The 17,590-nt window shown below is 42.8% G+C and overlaps 1 protein-coding gene across 1 annotated transcript; it reads right to left on the minus strand.

Moving 5' to 3' along the window:
• Window positions 1-51: 51 nt before the first annotated feature.
• Window positions 52-16,498, minus strand: PPT1 (palmitoyl-protein thioesterase 1). The gene is made up of 9 exons (XM_068539604.1): window positions 16,365-16,498; window positions 12,713-12,822; window positions 12,361-12,488; window positions 11,967-12,037; window positions 9,576-9,678; window positions 5,736-5,826; window positions 4,800-4,898; window positions 2,821-2,892; window positions 52-1,526 (listed from the first exon to the last, which is right to left on the minus strand). Exons 1-9 carry the CDS (start codon window positions 16,486-16,488, stop codon window positions 1,404-1,406), a joined length of 921 nt encoding a protein of 306 aa, XP_068395705.1. The 5' UTR covers window positions 16,489-16,498; the 3' UTR covers window positions 52-1,403.
• Between the last annotated feature and the right edge of the window lie 1,092 nt (window positions 16,499-17,590).

Consider the following 17,590-nt stretch of genomic DNA (forward strand, 5'->3'; position numbering starts at 1 on the left):
ATTTGCTGTACAGAGATGTAAGAACTTTGAAAAGAAAAATGACACCAAGGATAAGAAACTACTCTTTATTTTAAACAACTTCATAAAATTATTTTCACACGTCCCCACTTCTTGCCTTTCATCCTCTTAGTTGAAAAGTCTTGAGAGAGGTGAAAGAAGAATCACAGAGGGTAAACTTTGCAGCACTAACAAAGTGCTTCCCTCAAGTATAGCTACCCATTTCCGCAAACTGGCATTCTGCAGAACAATCTTCCAAAAAGTGTTGCTTGGTTTTCATGGGATAAGGAATTGGGGGTTAAGACGTCCATGCTCAAATAGCGTGGGAAACGGTAGATTACGGTTAGTTTTCTTTACTGTAACAGGAATTCTCAGAGTCCTTAATATTCTAAGGTGGGTTGATCTTCAAGAGGAGAAAAGGGATATGGAATACTCCCTAAGCTTTTTGAGCACTCTTTTTTTCACAGAACACATCAGAAGCAGTTTGAAGTGTGCGGTAATCTCAAATTTTTGAGATGGAAGTTAGAAAGCCTGATCTCTTCGCAGTTTTCCTCCCATTCTTTGCTAATGCCAGCAATAGAGTGACTCTAGAATCCACACCACTAGTCATATTTAGAAAGCGCAGGTTCATCAAGGACGGAATGGAAAGAACCAACTACCTCCTCCTGTTTTTCTTTAAACCTCCCCCGCCCCATCTAAGTTAAGCAATATGTACACTTCCTCCCTTAAGCAATCCAATTGGGTGCTATTTCCCTCCTTTTGTGACAGAGCAACAAATTCATCACTATCTGAGGAGACAAAAGTGCTACCAAGGCAAGATGGTGGGCTGCCCGAATTTGTCTAATAATAGCTAAGACACCACAGAAAGCAACACACTCAGAGGAGGACAGCCTCAAGAAATTATGTGGACACATCATCCAAGCAATACTTCTCCAAGCACTGGTCAAATCTCCACCAGCACAACTGAGAAAGCATTTATGTGAATACCTTAGGCCTGGGTACTGGCCTCTTGGTTTGAGATGTGGCTAGATTTTCCTGAGAAAGGTATCTGCCTTAGACTCTATCTATCTCATTGGTTTAGTTTGTTTAGTCTCTTCCAGGCCTGGGCACAGTTCTGCCACTGACCTGCAGCAAACTCCTGATTCCTAAAACAGTCTGACCACATCAAAGGGCTGTAAAACAGTCTCCATGGTTATTAGCTAATTAAACTTGCATTCAACACCATATGCTGAGAGGATGAGGCAAAGGATAAGATTCCTATCTTGGATCTTTCCAAGCAGGGCATGTTAGACGGTGACAAGAGAAGGATTAGTTTTTAGCTGGATCTGAGCTCAGGCTCGGGCATGGAGGGAACTGGTTTGGAAATGTGAGGGGTTCCCTGAGCTCTGGTGCAAACTACAAGGGTTTCACTCAAGGAAGGGTATGATGTGGGCATAAAACCATGCTTCAGACAGTTGAAGATGGTCCCCTTCGAGAGCCAGGAACACCAGCTGTCCTGCGTTGTCCATTGCCTTTAGCCCCAGGCGGTCCTGCAGAGAGAAAGGCCATAATTAATCAAGAGGCTTAATGAAAAGCTTCATAATGAAATTGTAAAGAAAGTTAACTTGAGATATATTCTCAAAATGCAGTCTTTTCTCTTTTGAGTATTAAAATTTAGGTGTATTGTTGAAAATGCCAAAAAGGATACTTCCCTCCAGTTTTTTTCCTAAGCATTAAAAATGTATGTGCAATTGAGGTTATTCTATACAGTTTTATATTCTGCTTTCTGAAAAGTTTCCCAAAGCTTCTGGAGGACCACCTATGAGTGGGCAAGCCATGGACAAAACTGCCTCAAAATGTCAAGTTAAGTGGGACTGAGCCAAAGACAGGAGAACATTAGCTAGATAACTTACAACAGATCCAACCCTTAGATAACAAAACTCAGACACTTTCATATCCTGCAGCTGAACATGTCATGACCCACAGCTGGGGTGCTGAAGAACAAGTATGGTTGGGAAAATGAGCAGTTATGATGGTGCCAGAATGTTGCTTCTGCTGTAGCTACCATCAGTTTGAGTTTCATGACAAGTTCTTAGTTGTAATATCCAAAACTCTTAACAGATCCTAGCTTCCCTGTCCTTTTACCTCACCCAAGATGGGGAACCAGATGCAGGAGAAAAGCCAAGAGATGACAATTGGCCTCTGAAATTACCTGGAGGAATTCGAATAGAAAGAAGGCAAGTGGTTCAGGTGTAACACTTCTGCATTTTGGGGAGAGTATCTCCCAAGATAAAAGCCTTAGAGTACGGAATCTCTCAGAACTGGAGGTGGTGAAATGCTGCCACCTCTGCTTGAGAAACAGGACCTACTGCTGAACAAAATTCACAGCTCTGTTCCTCTCAGTCTCCTGCAGGAGTTCCCCGTGTCAGTGCCTGATTTAAAAACAGGACTTGCGCATCTATTGTTTTAAAGTAACAGCCCTCTATGTTTCTGTCACGCGTGGGGGCTTCTTGGATTTGTAGTGGACTACGCCTCAGCAAAGGAAGCCGGTTCTAAACCTTGTTATCAGAAGGAAGGAGTCAGAGATGATGTGTCCCTTGTACATGCCTGAAAACATATGACGTACAGGTCCTTCAACCTTCAGGATGTAGGCTTCGGTAAACCAACGCCTGATAAGCTAGTGCAACAATCAACAGCCTAACAAGCCTCGCCCACATCAGACACGAGTCAGACGCCTCGAGCACCTGCTGTGCTGGGGTGTACAAGACAAGGTCTGTCACCAAAGCACCTAGCAGCTTCCGGAAGCAGGAGCTGTAAAGGACTGCGCCTCTCTTCCCCAGTTACCTGTGTGTACAGGGTGCTCTCCTGTAAGGGAATGGTTTCCTTGGCTTGGCCGCTTCTGTAAAATCCAAACCACTGCAGGAGAGAAGGAAGAAATGAGGTCAGATCAGACACATGGCGCGTACTGCCAAACTGGTTTAAGACTGGCTAGTAGCTAAGACTACCAACAAACTGAACACCCTAACACTGCAGCAAGGAGGGAAAACAGCATGTCTCGAGTCATCTCTTCTTAAGGGTGGGTCCTGAGGTATGAGTTAATCATTCCAAAGAGCTTTCCAACTCCCCAGAATTGCTGCTTCCTACAATTATTGAGCACCTACTCTGTGAAAATCCTTGTGCTGAAGTCTAAACATTCAAAGATGAATATGTATACAGTCCCTGTTTTCAAGAAGCTCTAGTCCAATGCACAGAAACAACTAATTGTTCAGCATGGGGGTCAGCAAACTTCCATAAAGACCAGATACAAAATATTTTAGGCTTTAAGGGCCACGTGGTTGCAGCTACTAAATGCTGCCATTGTAATGCAAAAGCTGCCACAGGCAATGTTTCTGAAATGAATATGGCTGCATTCTAATGAAACTTTATTTATAGACATTGACATTTGAATTCATGTAATTTTCACATCATCAAATATTCTTTTGACTTTTTTCTACCATTTACAAATATAAAAACCATTTTTAGTTTGTGGGCCATACAAATGCATGCGGCAGGCTGGATTTGGCCCACAGGTGTAGTTTGCTAGTCTCTGGTGCTCTGACACAATGTGATGAATGCTGATAGAACAGAGGCTGATGATTCTTTAAAAGAGGGAGCAAAGGCAATTCCCTGGCGGTGCAGTGGTTAGGACTCTGCGCTTCCACTGCAGGGGGTGTGGGTTCGATCCCTAGTCTGAGAACTAAGATCACGCATGCTGTGCGGCGCGACCAAAAACAAAGCAGGTGGGTGGTAGCAAATTCTGCTTGGAAGAGGGGTGGCATCCTGGATGGAGGAAGTGACACTTGAGATTGGCCTTGACAGCTGAATAGGAACTTGTCAGGCGGAGAAGCCCACAGAAGGGTGTTTTAGAGACTGAAAAGCATGAACAAAGGAATAAACACACAAAAGAAAAAGCACATGCCAGGCCTGGGGCGTTTCAAGTAGTACAGTATGGCTTGATCAGAGAGGATATGAAGTGGTCATGAAGTTAAGATTAGGTTGGAAAGACAGGTCGAAGCCAGGTCAAGGCAGACCTTGAATGTGAACCTCAGGAATTTATAGACTTTGGACTCGTAGTTCCGAACCTTTTTTGGATCACGGATCTCTGAAAATCTGATAAAAATTATAGACCCTTCCTCAGAGGATGCAACTACAGTTGACCCTTGAACAACATGGGTTTGAACTGCTCCGGTCCACTTATAAGTGGATTTTTTTCCAATACTGTGGATGCTGAAGGCCGACTATAAGTTATATGTAGATTTTTGACTGTGAGAAGGGTCAGCGTCCCTAACCCTCCCGTTTTTCAAGGGTCAACTAAGTTTGCACACAATTTTGGGCGGTTGGGGGGCTACAACCCTCAGTGTCCCGTTTATAGACCTCAGAACCCCTGCTCTACACAAAGGTGGGTGAAAGGGACTGACAGTTTTTCCCAGCAGGCAGCTCATTTCATTTGTTTGTTTCTTGTCTTTTTTTAGTTCAGCTGCACTCGGTCTTTGTTGCGGTGCGCGGGCTCTTCATTGCGGGCTTCTCTCTAGTTGCGGTGTGCAGGTTTCTCTAGTTGTGGCATGTGGGCTCCAGGGCGCATGGGCTCAGTAGTTGCGGTATGCGGGTTTAGTTGCCCCGCGGCATGTGGGATCTTAGTTCCCCGACCAGGGATCAAACCCGCGTCCCTTGCATTGCAAGGCGGATTCTTAACCACTGGACCACCAGGGAAGTCATGCAGCTGTGTTTTAATGCCATTTACTCTGATGGTCTCCTGGCATGTTATGGCCTAAGCAGCATCTCACCTCAGAATCCACGGGGTCCACAATGGAATCATTGAGGAATTTCACCATCACAAACTTCTTCAAGGCCATCAGGTTTTTCTTGTAGGACTCATTGACACCCTGGAGAAAAGGCGAACAGTAAGCACCTCAGGGACACCACCATCAGGTTATAGCTGGGGAATTAAAACCTTTCAGTGCTCTGGTCTCCCTGACCCTGGACCACCATGTTTCTTCTCCATGGTATGGGCTGCTTTTCTAGCTTCCTTCCCAGAATATACCAGGTACAGCCTTTTCTTACCATCGTATCTGACTGACAATGCTCCCACCAACCATGGCATACTGGTGCCACCATGAATCCGTCACTGCACTCCAAAGGCCTCCATCACATAGGTTAAAGGCTTCTAGCCAGAGAAAACCAAGGCAAAATAAGAAACTACAAACTCTGAGTGGTTCTGCTATACTATTCTATTCCCACCGCCCCCCTTCAAATTCTGTTTTTGTTTGCTTTAAACCTCCAGATAAGCCCAATATAAATTGAGCCATCTAGTTTACCAGAACCTCCCAAAGCATGCTCAACTTTGGGACACACTCAGTCCCCTCTGCAGTCTCTCTTCTAATTACTCTTCTGAGAAAATATGACCCAAAAGGATCCACTAGAAAGGCTTCCCTCAGTAAGGCAGCAGCTGAAGTTCCATGTAAGCCAGCCAGCACCTACTGAGCTCACCCTGCTGCTTCAACACTAGGAAAGAGGAAGAACCTACAGGAAGAAAGCCACATGAATTTCAGCCTCCCTAAAAGGAACGGAATCTCATAAGCACTGCCTCCCAAAAAACAGAACTTCTTGTTTCCTGGATTCTGCCTAGGATATTATGAATAAACGGTCACTGCTAATCTGTTTATAATGCCCCAAACAGGAAAATGAATGCACATCTATGGTAGCCTGGGTTGGGTGCTTACTCTCTCCTGATTAATATCTGCCAAGAAGATGCTGTGGTTGCGGTATATGTCCTCCTTTATGGGGTCGTGCCAGTATTCTGCTTGCACCAGGCTGTGGGAGAAAAAGAAAGAAAGGTGACCAAGCTGCACTTCGGTCAGCACTCCCGGGGCATGCCCCTGTGCACAGGCCACCAAGAGACTTCAAAGGGACAAAGGACCAGAGCCTTCTGTTCCCTCTGCCTGATCCCTTCTTCGTAGCATCTCCTATGCTCCCTCTCGTCGTTGAGATCCCAGCTTAAATATCTTTTCTTCAAACACCGTTCTGTCCAAAGTAGGCACCTCCTCCATTACTGTCCATGGCTGCACCCTGTTTCTTTCTGCCACGGGCTTAGCACTGTTATCTAGTGCATCTGTTTACTTGGAGACCCCCATTCCCCAAGTAAACAGAGTATGTTACCCTAAATGTCTTATTTACAAGAGCATGTTACCCTAATTGTCTTATTCTCCACTGTATCTGCAAGACTTACAATGGGGTCTGGCAAACAGTAATAGTTCAGTACTTGATTAAATTATGAACAAAATATTTTAAGTGCAACTAAAACTTAGAGACAACACAACCACCGCAATACTTAAAGGAAAGAGAAAGCTAAAGTTGAATAAATATTTTCAACACAGCACCACTAGTGGTACCAGCCCAACGCTGCCTACTCACTATGAGCTGAGCACTGCACTGATGGCTTCACACTCCATTGGTCTAATCCTCACAGCAACCCCGCGGGAAAGCACCATCAGCCTCATGCTGGAGGTGAGGAGAAGCAGGCTCAAGGACATCCAAGGCCACACAGCTGGACAGTGTAGCACTGAGCCTCTCCAACAACCCCCTAGAGAGAGAATATGGAAGGCCATGTCTCTTCTTTTTACATGTCTGAAGATGTCTTTATTTTCCCTTCACATTTGATTGCTACTTCCAGGTTCAATAGAGAATTCTACGTTGGAAATCATTTTTTCTCAGAAGACAAAGGTACTGCACCACTGCCTTCTAGCTAGTAGTTTTGCTGTCAGAGAGTCAGTTGGCGGCCTCACTGGGGTCTGCTCTTTACCCACAGTGTTCTGACACTTCATGGGAATATACCTGGATGTGGGTCTTTTTTCACCCCTGACTACTTGGTGAGTCCTTTCGATCTGGAAACTCATGTCCCATAGTTCTGAGAAGTGTTCTCATATTACTTCTTTGATAATTCCAATCCACTCTTTCCTCTGTTCTCTTTTTGAAACTCCAATCAGGCAGGCATTGAACTTCTTGAATGGCTTCTCTAATTTACCTGTTTCCCCCTTTTTTCTACCTCATTGAGATTTTGTTCTAATTTCTAAGAAATTTCCTCAACTTTATATTCCCATACCGCTAACACATTTTTGTTTTGGTTATCTTATTTTTAACTTCCAGGATCTCTTTCTCTCTGATGATTGGTTTTATTTGCATTCTCTTCTAGCGTCATGGATGATTTCTTATCTCTGAAGATAATAATACAGGCTTTTTTTTTTTTTTTTTTTAAGGTTTTCTTCAGCTCCTTGAATTGCCATCTGTTTCTTCCAAGTTCCTTTTTACTTTTTGTTTGTTTTGGTCTTTCATTTTGGAAGCTTTCCCCAGATGTCTGACTGGGGGTCCTTGGCTCACTGTTCATATTTAAAGAAGCTGACTGAAAGTTCTTCACGCAAGAACAGAGCTTATCTACTGGTGGCTTGACTACGTGGTAGTCAGGAGGAGTCCTTACTTGTTGAAGGATTCCAAAACATGAACCTGTAGGTCTTTTGTCTGGGACCAATCAGTTTTTTCAGAGAGGGATCTGTCAAACTTCTGCCTAGCAGGTAATAAGCCTGGCTGCTATCATTCTAGGAGCAGAATGGGACAGGGTGGGTTTTCAATATGGTGTCTTGCCACTGTCAGGTGCTTGTTATCTCGAAATCTGGTACTACTTTTTTTTTTTTTAATTAATTTTTTTTTTTTTTTGGCCACGTGACACGGCATGCGGGGTCTTAGTTCTCCGACCAGGGATCAAACCTATGCCCCCTGCAGTGGAAGCATGGAGTCCTAACCACTGGACCGCCAGGGAATTCCCCTGGTACTTCTTTAGTCAAACTGCTCCAGAAAATAAATTTGGCTTCTCTTGTCAGGGTGGGGGAGGAGCAGTCACTTGGACGTGCATTTCAGGGAACTAAGGAGTTTGATCATTGTTTATACAGATTTTCAACAAAAAGTCCCATGCACTTACTCTACCTTCCAAGGCATCTTAGGCATCTAATTCCTGAGTCTTTCTGGGACTGTAAAAAGTGAAGCTGGTTCCTTCTTGTCAGTGTATCCCTCCACAGACATAAAGGTTTCAGAATTTTCTGCTCTGCTAAAACAGTTATCACTCATTAATTTGCTTTCTGTCTTTCAAAAGAAATGTTGATGTCTTTTATTATCTCTTCTCTCCTCTCCTGTTCTCTTTGCCCTTGTGGGTTTATCACTTTTTCTTCTTTTGCTACCAGTTTATTAACGGTTAAGAAGGAAGTGAAGATAAACACATCCATGTACCACTTTTAATCAGTACTTAGGTGTCACTGTCCCCCCACCCCCCAGCTGACTGCTCCTCTACAGTGAATAATAATTCCAATTGTGTTTGGTTCACCAAAGAAGGAAACACAAAGAAAGAAAAGGGTGGATTCTTTCTGAGGCATCTGGGCAATAGTTAGAAGAATAAAGAGTAAAGAATAAAGAACAATGTAGTTTAAACAGATCATACATACCCATGAGAACAGAGAATATTTGGACATAAATAACCAAGCTGTGACTAGTCAAACCAGGGAAGGGGTAAAGCTTAGCAGTGGTTTGAGTTGCCTGAGTGGGTAGGAGGTGGAGATATAAAGTCTCTTAGTTTCCTTCACTGACCATCAGGTGGCACTGTTGACCCAAGACAGCTTTGTGGCTACACGTGTAGCCAGCCAATGGGTAGGAAAGGAAAAGAGAGGTAGCTGCAGGTCTCTTCTACAGGCCAGTCATTCACAAGGCTGTACCTTGGACAGGCCTTCAAGTAAGTGTTGTATTGAAGAGCTGCTATCAAACAAGAATCATACACTTGGAAGACCCACAGGATAGGTACCAAAACCATACTAGTTGATCCCAAACCTCAGTTATCACCCAGAATACTCCAGACCTACTGAATTCAAATTTCTAGGGATGGAGCCCTGGAATTCATTGTTAATGAATTTCCCAGGGGGTCTGATGTATAATTTAAGTTTGGAAACAACTGAAGGAGAACACACTCTGAAAGTGATTTTGTATATTGTTAAATACCCAAACACAGGTAGCTAAGAACACTGACGTAGGAGGCTAACCCCTCACTGCTGACAACAGAAAGAATCTGTCCTCCAAATATTAACATCAATTCCTTGGGTTTACTACTTTCTAAAGGCTTTTTTGTTTTTTGTTTTACAGATGAAAATGTATTGTTGTGGGGACTTCCCTAGTGGTCCAGCAGTTAAGACTCTGCACTTCCACTGCTGGGGACCAGGGTTCAATCCCTGGTTGGGGAACTAAGATCCCACATGCCTCGTGGCATGGCCAAAAAGTAAAAAAAAAAAAAAAAATATTGTTGTAATTACATTCTTCTTTCATAGAAAAATGTCTTCCCTTCCTTTAAATTAATATTAGAGCAGTTTTAGGTTTACAATAAAATGAAGCAGGTAGTATAGACATATTTACAATAAATATCTCATTTGAAAATCACTAGCAACTACTCCTAGAATCACGGTTAGCATGAAAGTCAGCATGATATTTTCATTAGTGACAGTTCTGTATCCTTTTCAGCTAACCATACATACCGTTCTTGTATAGCTTTGTTGTAAGCTCCAGCATTCAGTGTTTTTCTGATCAAGTCACAGATATGAGAGCTCTCTCCTGGGCACCGAGGGAGTCCAAAAACACCTATAGTAGTAGAAGACAAACATCCATGCCTTCAGTAGTCATGTACTGAATACCTACTATGTGAAGGGCATTGCAAGAAACAAAAACCAGAACTAGACCCTGATCTTGTTCATTTATTCCTCAAGAAAATAATGTTTTGAGAATTAATACTATAACCAGCTTCCTCCTGGTGTTCCCACACTCTTTTCTGCCTCAGGACCTTTGCATCTGCTTCTCTCTGGAGTATGTACTTCTCTTACTGCTTCAATGGCTGGCCTCATTCTCATCTCTTGGGTCTTGGTTTAGAGAAGTCATATCTGAGTGCTCTAACTCAAGCAGTGCCCAACCCCAGTTCCTTCCCCTCCCCCAATTATACTTGCATCCTCATCATCCTCATTAATAACATTTTGGGGGGTACCAGACATACCAGTTCTAAGCATATATTGGCAATAATTAATTTAATCCTCACAACCACCCTGTAGAGTAGAAATCATTTGCACCATATTACAGATAGGAAACTTTTTCTTTTTTTTTTTTTTTTTTTAATTCTTATGCCTACCTTGACTTTTTCTTTTTCTTTTTTTTAAATTTATTTATTTATTTATTTATTTTTGGCTGTGTTGGATCTTCGTTTCTGGGTGAGGGCTTTCTCTAGTTGTGGCGAGCGGGGGCCACTCTTCATCGCGGTGCGCGGGCCTTTCACTGTCGCGGCCACTCTTGTTGCAGAGCACAGGCTCCAGACGCACAGGCTCAGTAGTTGTGGCTCACGGGCCTAGTTGCTCCACGGCATGTGGGATCTTCCCAGACCAGGGCTCGAACCCGTGTCCCCTGCATTGGCAGGCAGATTCTCAACCACTGCGCCACCACGGAAGCCCCCTTTTTTTTTCTTTTTTTAAGGAAACTTTCAAACAGAGAGGTTAGATACCTTGTCCAAGGTTAGACAGTAAGTGATGGAGCCAGGATATGAACACAGGCAGTTTGGCTCCAGAGCCCACACCTTTCACCAATACAACCACCATTCTTCCTATTATCCTATTTTTTTTTCTTTATCATAGTTACCACTATCTGTATTTATTTGTTTACCTATTTCATGTCTATTCTCCCCCCCACTAGAATGGAAGTTTCATGAAGGCAGAAACCTTGTCTGTCTTGTTTCTAGGTTTTTAATAAATATTTGTAGAATCAATGAATGAATGATAAAGCTGTTCCTACCAACTTGCATTTAAATAATACGTGTATTTTAAAAAAGTATTTTCCTACCTATTATTTCATTTCATCCTCTGAAAAATTCCCACAAGATGGGCAGGGTCTTATTTTAGTTTTCCTCATCTGTGAAACGGACCTATGATACCAAATTACTTGCCCATCAGTAACTGTTAATTGGGTGAAGCCAGTTTCCTGATTATAAGGAGAATCCGTCTGTCCCTACACCCTACCAGCTAACAGCTATATCCATCAGAACAGAGATAACGTTCTATCCCAAAGACACATCTTCCCCCAAAAGTAAATAATTCTGTCTAAATAGCAAACCTGTTGTTTTTTTGGAAGATTTAATCTCTACTGTTAATTATAAAATTAACAAAAAGCCTAGACACTACTCTTTGCCTAAGTCTAAATTCAGTAGGACATCACCCATGTCAGAAAACAGGAAAGGTTGTTGGGGGACTTCCCTGGTGGCACGGTAGTTAAGAATCCACCTGTCAGCGCAGGGGACACGGGTTAGAGCCCTGGTCCAGGAGGATCCCACATGCCGTGGAGCAACTAAGCCCGTGTGCCACAACTACTGAGCCTGCGAGCCACAACTACTGAGCCCACACGCCACAAGTACTGAGACTGCGTGCTGCAACTACTGAAGCCCACGCGCCTAGAGCCCGTGCTCCGCAACAAGAGAAGCCACCGCAATGAGGAGCCTGTGCACCACAACGAAGAGTAGCCCCTGTTCGCCGCAACTAGAGAAAGCCTGCGCGCAGCAACGAAGACCCAACGCAGCCAAAAACAAACAAATAAATAAATAAATAAATTTGTTAAAGGAAAAAAAAAGGAAAGGTTGTTGGACTTTCCTAACTCCTAAACCACCACCTGCTACGTGGCTGCAACCATCTCACCTCCATGAAATCATGTCAATTAAATTAGAGAGAAGTAGGTGGTAACCTAATGATTCACCTGTGTTCCAGGCCTCTGGAATCCTATGTCATCATCTCTCCTGGCTAATTTGTTATAAATTAGAAAAACAGGATTTTTGCAAGGATGGCTGACTTCTTGTACAAATAGAGCTGCTAGAATTTTTTAGGCAAAGGGGACAGAGTTACCTTGATGTTGTCCCCCAACTGATATGAGATTGATCATAGGAGGTGATGGGCATCTCTGAACCACTGCCCTCCTGGAGAAAAAAAAGGATTATCAGTTCCAACTGTCAGATGGAAAGTATCATCAGCAATTAACTTCCCAGATTAAGCTACTTAATCCTCTGTGGCTCCCCAAAGTCACAAAGTTTCAGGACTTTCCTCTGATACCGCCAAACAAATCTTTACTCCTTCACAGAAAATAAATTAAGCTCCATAGAACTTCTTCCATGGGGATATTTTAGAAGAGTTTCCCTTCCAAAATAGGTGAAGATTCCAAAAGAACTGAATGGGTAGATCTATCTGAATCAAAGGAAAAAAAATCAGTTCCATGTAAGTGATATAACAAAAAGGGACTTACAGAAATTGGCCTCCCTGGGAGAATCCCATAGCATTGTAGCCTTGCTGCAATTTAGGATCCTTAGCAAGAATCTGACACACCGTTGTTACTTGGGAGTTGACATTCAAAAAGAAGCTGTTCTCCACATCCTAAAAGAAGAGCCATGAGAAGTGAAAGGATGGGGCTGAAAACTATCACTGGCACCTTCTCTAAGAGCAAACTTGTTTAGGTTGGTACCCTCACAGAAGCCACTCAAGAACTAAAGTATCATGTATGATCTGCTGCTAAAAATACAAGGTTAAGCATCTTAATAGTACATTCTATGAAATCAGTCAGCAAACCTTCAAAGGAACAGAGCCGTGAGGGGCCTCACCTCTACCAGGGTCTTCCCAATCTCTAAAGACAAGACGTAAATTCCAGGTATTTTCTTCTCGACCATTTTTTTAATAGCGCCCATGCTTAAGGGATTACAACAGCTGTCTCCTAGACAACAAAGGCAATCGTGGAAACTCATGAGTAAAAAAAACATTATTTTTTTTAAAAAACTTCTGTGCTTTAAAGGCATTAATGAAAATGTGAAAAGACAACATACAGAATGGGAGAAAATATTTGCAAAACATATACTTGATAAGGGTTTAATGTCTGGAATATACAAAGAACTCTACAACTCCACAACAAGAAGACAATCTAATTGAAATGGGAAAAGGATATGAACAGACATCTCTCCAAAGAAGATATACAAATGGCCAACAAGCACATGAAAATATGTTCAACATCAGTGGTCATTAAGGAAATGCAAATCAAAATCACAATGAGATACCACTGCACAACTACTAGGATGGCTTTAATTTTTTAAAAAATTAATTCATTTAAAAATGGAAAATAACAAGTGTTGGCAAAGATAGGGAGAAATAGGAACCCTTTACATTGCTGGTGGAAATGTAACATGGTGCAGCCACCATGAAAACAATTTGATGGTTCCTCAAAAATTTAAACATACAATGACCATATGACACATCAATTTCACTTCTGGATACATACCCAAGAGAAGTGAAAACGTATGTCTCTACAGAGGTTTGTAGAACAATATTTAAAGCAGCATTATTTGTAATAGCTAAAAGGTGGAAAACACCCAAATGTCCATCAATGGATGACTGGATAAACAATTGTGGTACATATATACAATAAAATATTATTCCACCATAAAAAGGAACAAAGTATTGACACATGCTACAATGTGGATGAACCTCGAAAACATTATTATAAGTGAAAGAAGCCAGAGACAAAAGGTAACATATTGTATAATTCCTTTTATATGATACATCCAGAATAGGCAAATCCATTGAAACAGAAAGCAGACTGAACATTTCCTGGGGATGATGGGAAGTGGGGGCTGAAGAGTGATTCCTTAATGGGTACAGGTATTTTCTGGGGTGATGAAAAAGTTTTGAAACTAGAGAGAAGTGGTGATTGCACAACGTGAATTCACTAAATATCACTGAATTGTATACTTTAACATGGTTAATTGTATGTTATATGAATTTCACCTCAGCAACAACAAAAAGAGAGAACAACATTTTTTGCTCAGCTCATGTTTATCAGGTAATAACAAACTTCAAAAGCCCACACAATATAATGGGGACACCAAATTCACAACTGAAAATAAGCAGGGGTGCAGATTCCCTTATCATCTAGAACATTTGGGGTTAATAGACTCAAAAGCACTTTGGAATCTGATTTCTCTTCAGGGCCAGGACTACAGTAAGACAAGTAAAGTGACTAGGACACAAAATTTAAGGAGGTGCTAACTCTTGCCTTCATGTAAGTGCTGGCCTTGAACTTACATTTTGCTTTTTTTTTTTTCCTGTTTCAAGGAACCAGAACTAAGAATAGGAAGCAAAGTGGCCGCTGAGTGGGAGAACTGGGCTGAGATCATTTTCCCTTTTGAACTTAATCATCCCATTTTCAACCTGAGAATAAGCTTAAGAATTTGTTTTTAAAGAAGGAAAAGGCCTCAAGCATCTTTGATTTCTTGCACTGAACTATAATCGTGGGTTACTTAACTGCCTCCCATACAGAGTGACTGTGCTCTGGGAGGGCACGGAGCTCCCCTGTTCTCCTTTAACTCCACTGTAGTAGCCCCAGGCCCTGGCACAGAGCCTTGAAAGAACTGTCTCTATTTATTGACTCTAATTCCTCTCTGAACGTTTTTCTTTAAGCCATTTCAAAAAGGCTCTCACTCTCACCACTCCCCTAAAAGTGCTTTTGTCAAGGTCATTAGTGATCCTCCTATTCCTAAATCCAATAACCAATTCTCAGCCCTCATCTTATTTGACCTGTCATCAACATCTCACAGTTTTTTACTCCCTTCCTCTTGAAACATTTTCATGTGGCTTCCAGGACTCTGCCCTCTCCTGACTCTACTGCCTCCCTAGTCATTCCATCACTGTCTCCTTTGCTAATTCCTCCCCATCTCCTCAACCTCCAAATGCTGGGACCACCTCAGGTCTCGGTCTTTAGACCTCTTCCCTCCTCTGTGTACACTCACTCCCTAGGTGATCTCTCCCAGTTCCATGGCTTTCAATACCAGCCATATGCCAAAGGCTCCCAACTTTAATCTCCAGCCTGTATCTGTCTTGGACTCCACACTCCAAATGCCTCTACATCTCCTGGATGTGTAACAAACATCTCAAGAGTCCCAAAAGCAGACTCTTGGTTTTCATCCCAAATTTGCTCACCCTACAGGCTTCCCCATTTTGGTAAAATGACAACGTCATCCTTCTCACTGTCCAGGCCAAAACCCATGGAATCATCCTTGACTCCTTTCTCATCCCACATCTAACCTGTTAGCAAATCCCATTGGTTCCATCTTCAAACTATATCCAAACTTTGACCACTTCTCAACATCTCCTCTATTACTAAACTGTTTCAAGCCACCATCACCTCTTATTTAGATTACTGCAAAAGCTTCCTAACTTTTCTCCTTGCAAAGGTCCACAACCCCCTACAATCTATTCTCCATATAGCAACTAGAGTGCTTTTAAAGTGCAAATCAGATCATGTCACTCATCTGCTCAAAACCCACGAGAACTTCCCATCTCATTTTAGCCAAAGTTCCTACAGTAGCCTTAGTAGGCCCAACAACATCAGCAGGCCACCCCCATCCCCCTCCCATCCCTGAACTAAACACCTATTTTCTTCTTGCTCACTAAACACCTATTTTCTTCCAGCTACAATGACATGAATGCTGTTCCTTGAACATACCAGCATACCTGACATACTTCTGCCTCATGGCCTTTGCATTTGCTGTTCCTTCCACCAGATATTCACATAGCATCTTCCCTCATCAACTTCAGGTCTTTGCTCAGGTGTCATTTTCTCAGTGAATCCTTTCCTGACCTTGCTCTATAAAACTGCAAGCCCCCACTTGCAGTCTCTATCCCCCTCTCTGCTTTATTTTTCTCCATTGCACATATCACCATTTGACATATTATATTACATCATATTATTATATTATATTATAGTCTGTCTCTCCCACTGGAAAGTTCTAAAAGAGCAAAGAATTTAGTCTATTTCGTTCACTGCTGTATCCTCAGCATCCAGTAGGTATTCAATAACTATGTGTCAAATGTATAAATGAACTACTGGTGCCTAACAAATCTCTTCAATGTGTGAATGAACAAAAGGATGGATGCCCCGGTCATGCAGCCACAGCCCAGCCTTCCCCGAGCAAGTGTCTGATGCTGCACCCTGACGCCACTGCCATGGGGATTAAACCAGGACACCACGTAAAACCCTACCGCAGTGCACAGCCCTCTGTGAGCGCTCACCAAAAGACAGCTCCTTCCGCATCTCCCTTTCCAATGCAGAGTAACCCCCAAATCCTAAACCGTGGGGACAGCCGGGTGCTGTGTGACCACGGTCCTCGCCCTCCACACTTGCACTTTGCAGACGCGAACACAGGTTGGGAGAGGGAAAGAGTCGCCAAAACCTTTTGACTCTCTTCTCCTCCTTCCTTCACTTACCCATCCCATGCCAGATCACCAGAGGCAGCGGGGCCGGCGGGTCAAGATGCCCCAGTGCCAGGGAAGCGCAGGACGCCGGCAGGAAAGCGAGAGCCAAGAGCCACAAGGAGCTGGACGACGCCATCTTGACTCAATCACATGACCGCCCTCCCCTCTCCCGGGCCTGGCGCGGGAGGGGCTGGGCCGCATCCTCCACAGCTCCGCATGGGCAGCTGCGCGGCCGGGTGTCTGTCCTGGAGTGTTACCCTAGCGAACAGACCGCCAGCAGGAATCAAATGCAAGCCAACATTTATTCAGCGCTTCCTACACATCAAACACTATTCTAAGCGCTTTACATCTGGTATCTGATTTAATCCTCGTAACAACGCCGAATACACTTCTCCCCATTTTATGGGTCAGGACACTGAGGCACTGAGCATTTGGGTTAGGAACCAAGTTCACAGAGAGTAAATTGGTGGATCCAAAGTCTTTGCTCTTAACCTCTGCATTGCACTGCCTTTGGAAGAAAAGTACTTTGTGGAAGGAAGAAAAGAAGGAAGGACTCAGCTCTCTATCAGAAATTGAAGGGGAGGGATAATTTCCAGGGCTAATCATGGCAGTGTGGTATTCTCTATCATGAAGGAAAGATAGGACTTCAACAGGCAAAGATGAAATGCGGGAGAAGGACTGTTATGAGCTAAGGTAGACAGGAAAGCTACCTGTTTTTTAGAAATGGCAGAGCTTCCAGACTGACAAGAGCATCTGATGGATGCAAGAGTGATGGAAAAAGCCACTGCCACTTCCTGGTCTAATCTTAGAGCTGGGTTATTGCAGGAAACTCTCATCCACCATTTTACCCTTTTTCATTTGCCTCCAGATTCATGATCTCAATCCACTTTCACCATTTTAGTTCCCTGCTCAAAAATTTTTTTTTCAGAAAAACATTGAAATTGTTTAAATGGAGACTACGTTAAGTGAATTAAAGTGTATCCACTATACAATGGAATATTGTGAAGCAGATTTTATAAAGGATAAGGTAAATTTGTATATAGTGACACGAAAAATGTTTTCGATAGATTGTAAAGGAAAAGCTAGTACCTGTATTTTTGCAAGAAGTACATGTGTTGTGGTGATGGTTGTACCGCTCTATAGTTACCAAAAATCATTGGGTTGTATACGTGAAATCAGTGAATTTTTATGGTATGTAAAACCTACATTAAAACAGCTGTTTTTTAATCTATATGTTC

Source organism: Eschrichtius robustus, chromosome 3, assembly GCF_028021215.1.
Source record: "Eschrichtius robustus isolate mEscRob2 chromosome 3, mEscRob2.pri, whole genome shotgun sequence".
Taxonomy (NCBI): domain Eukaryota; kingdom Metazoa; phylum Chordata; class Mammalia; order Artiodactyla; family Eschrichtiidae; genus Eschrichtius; species Eschrichtius robustus.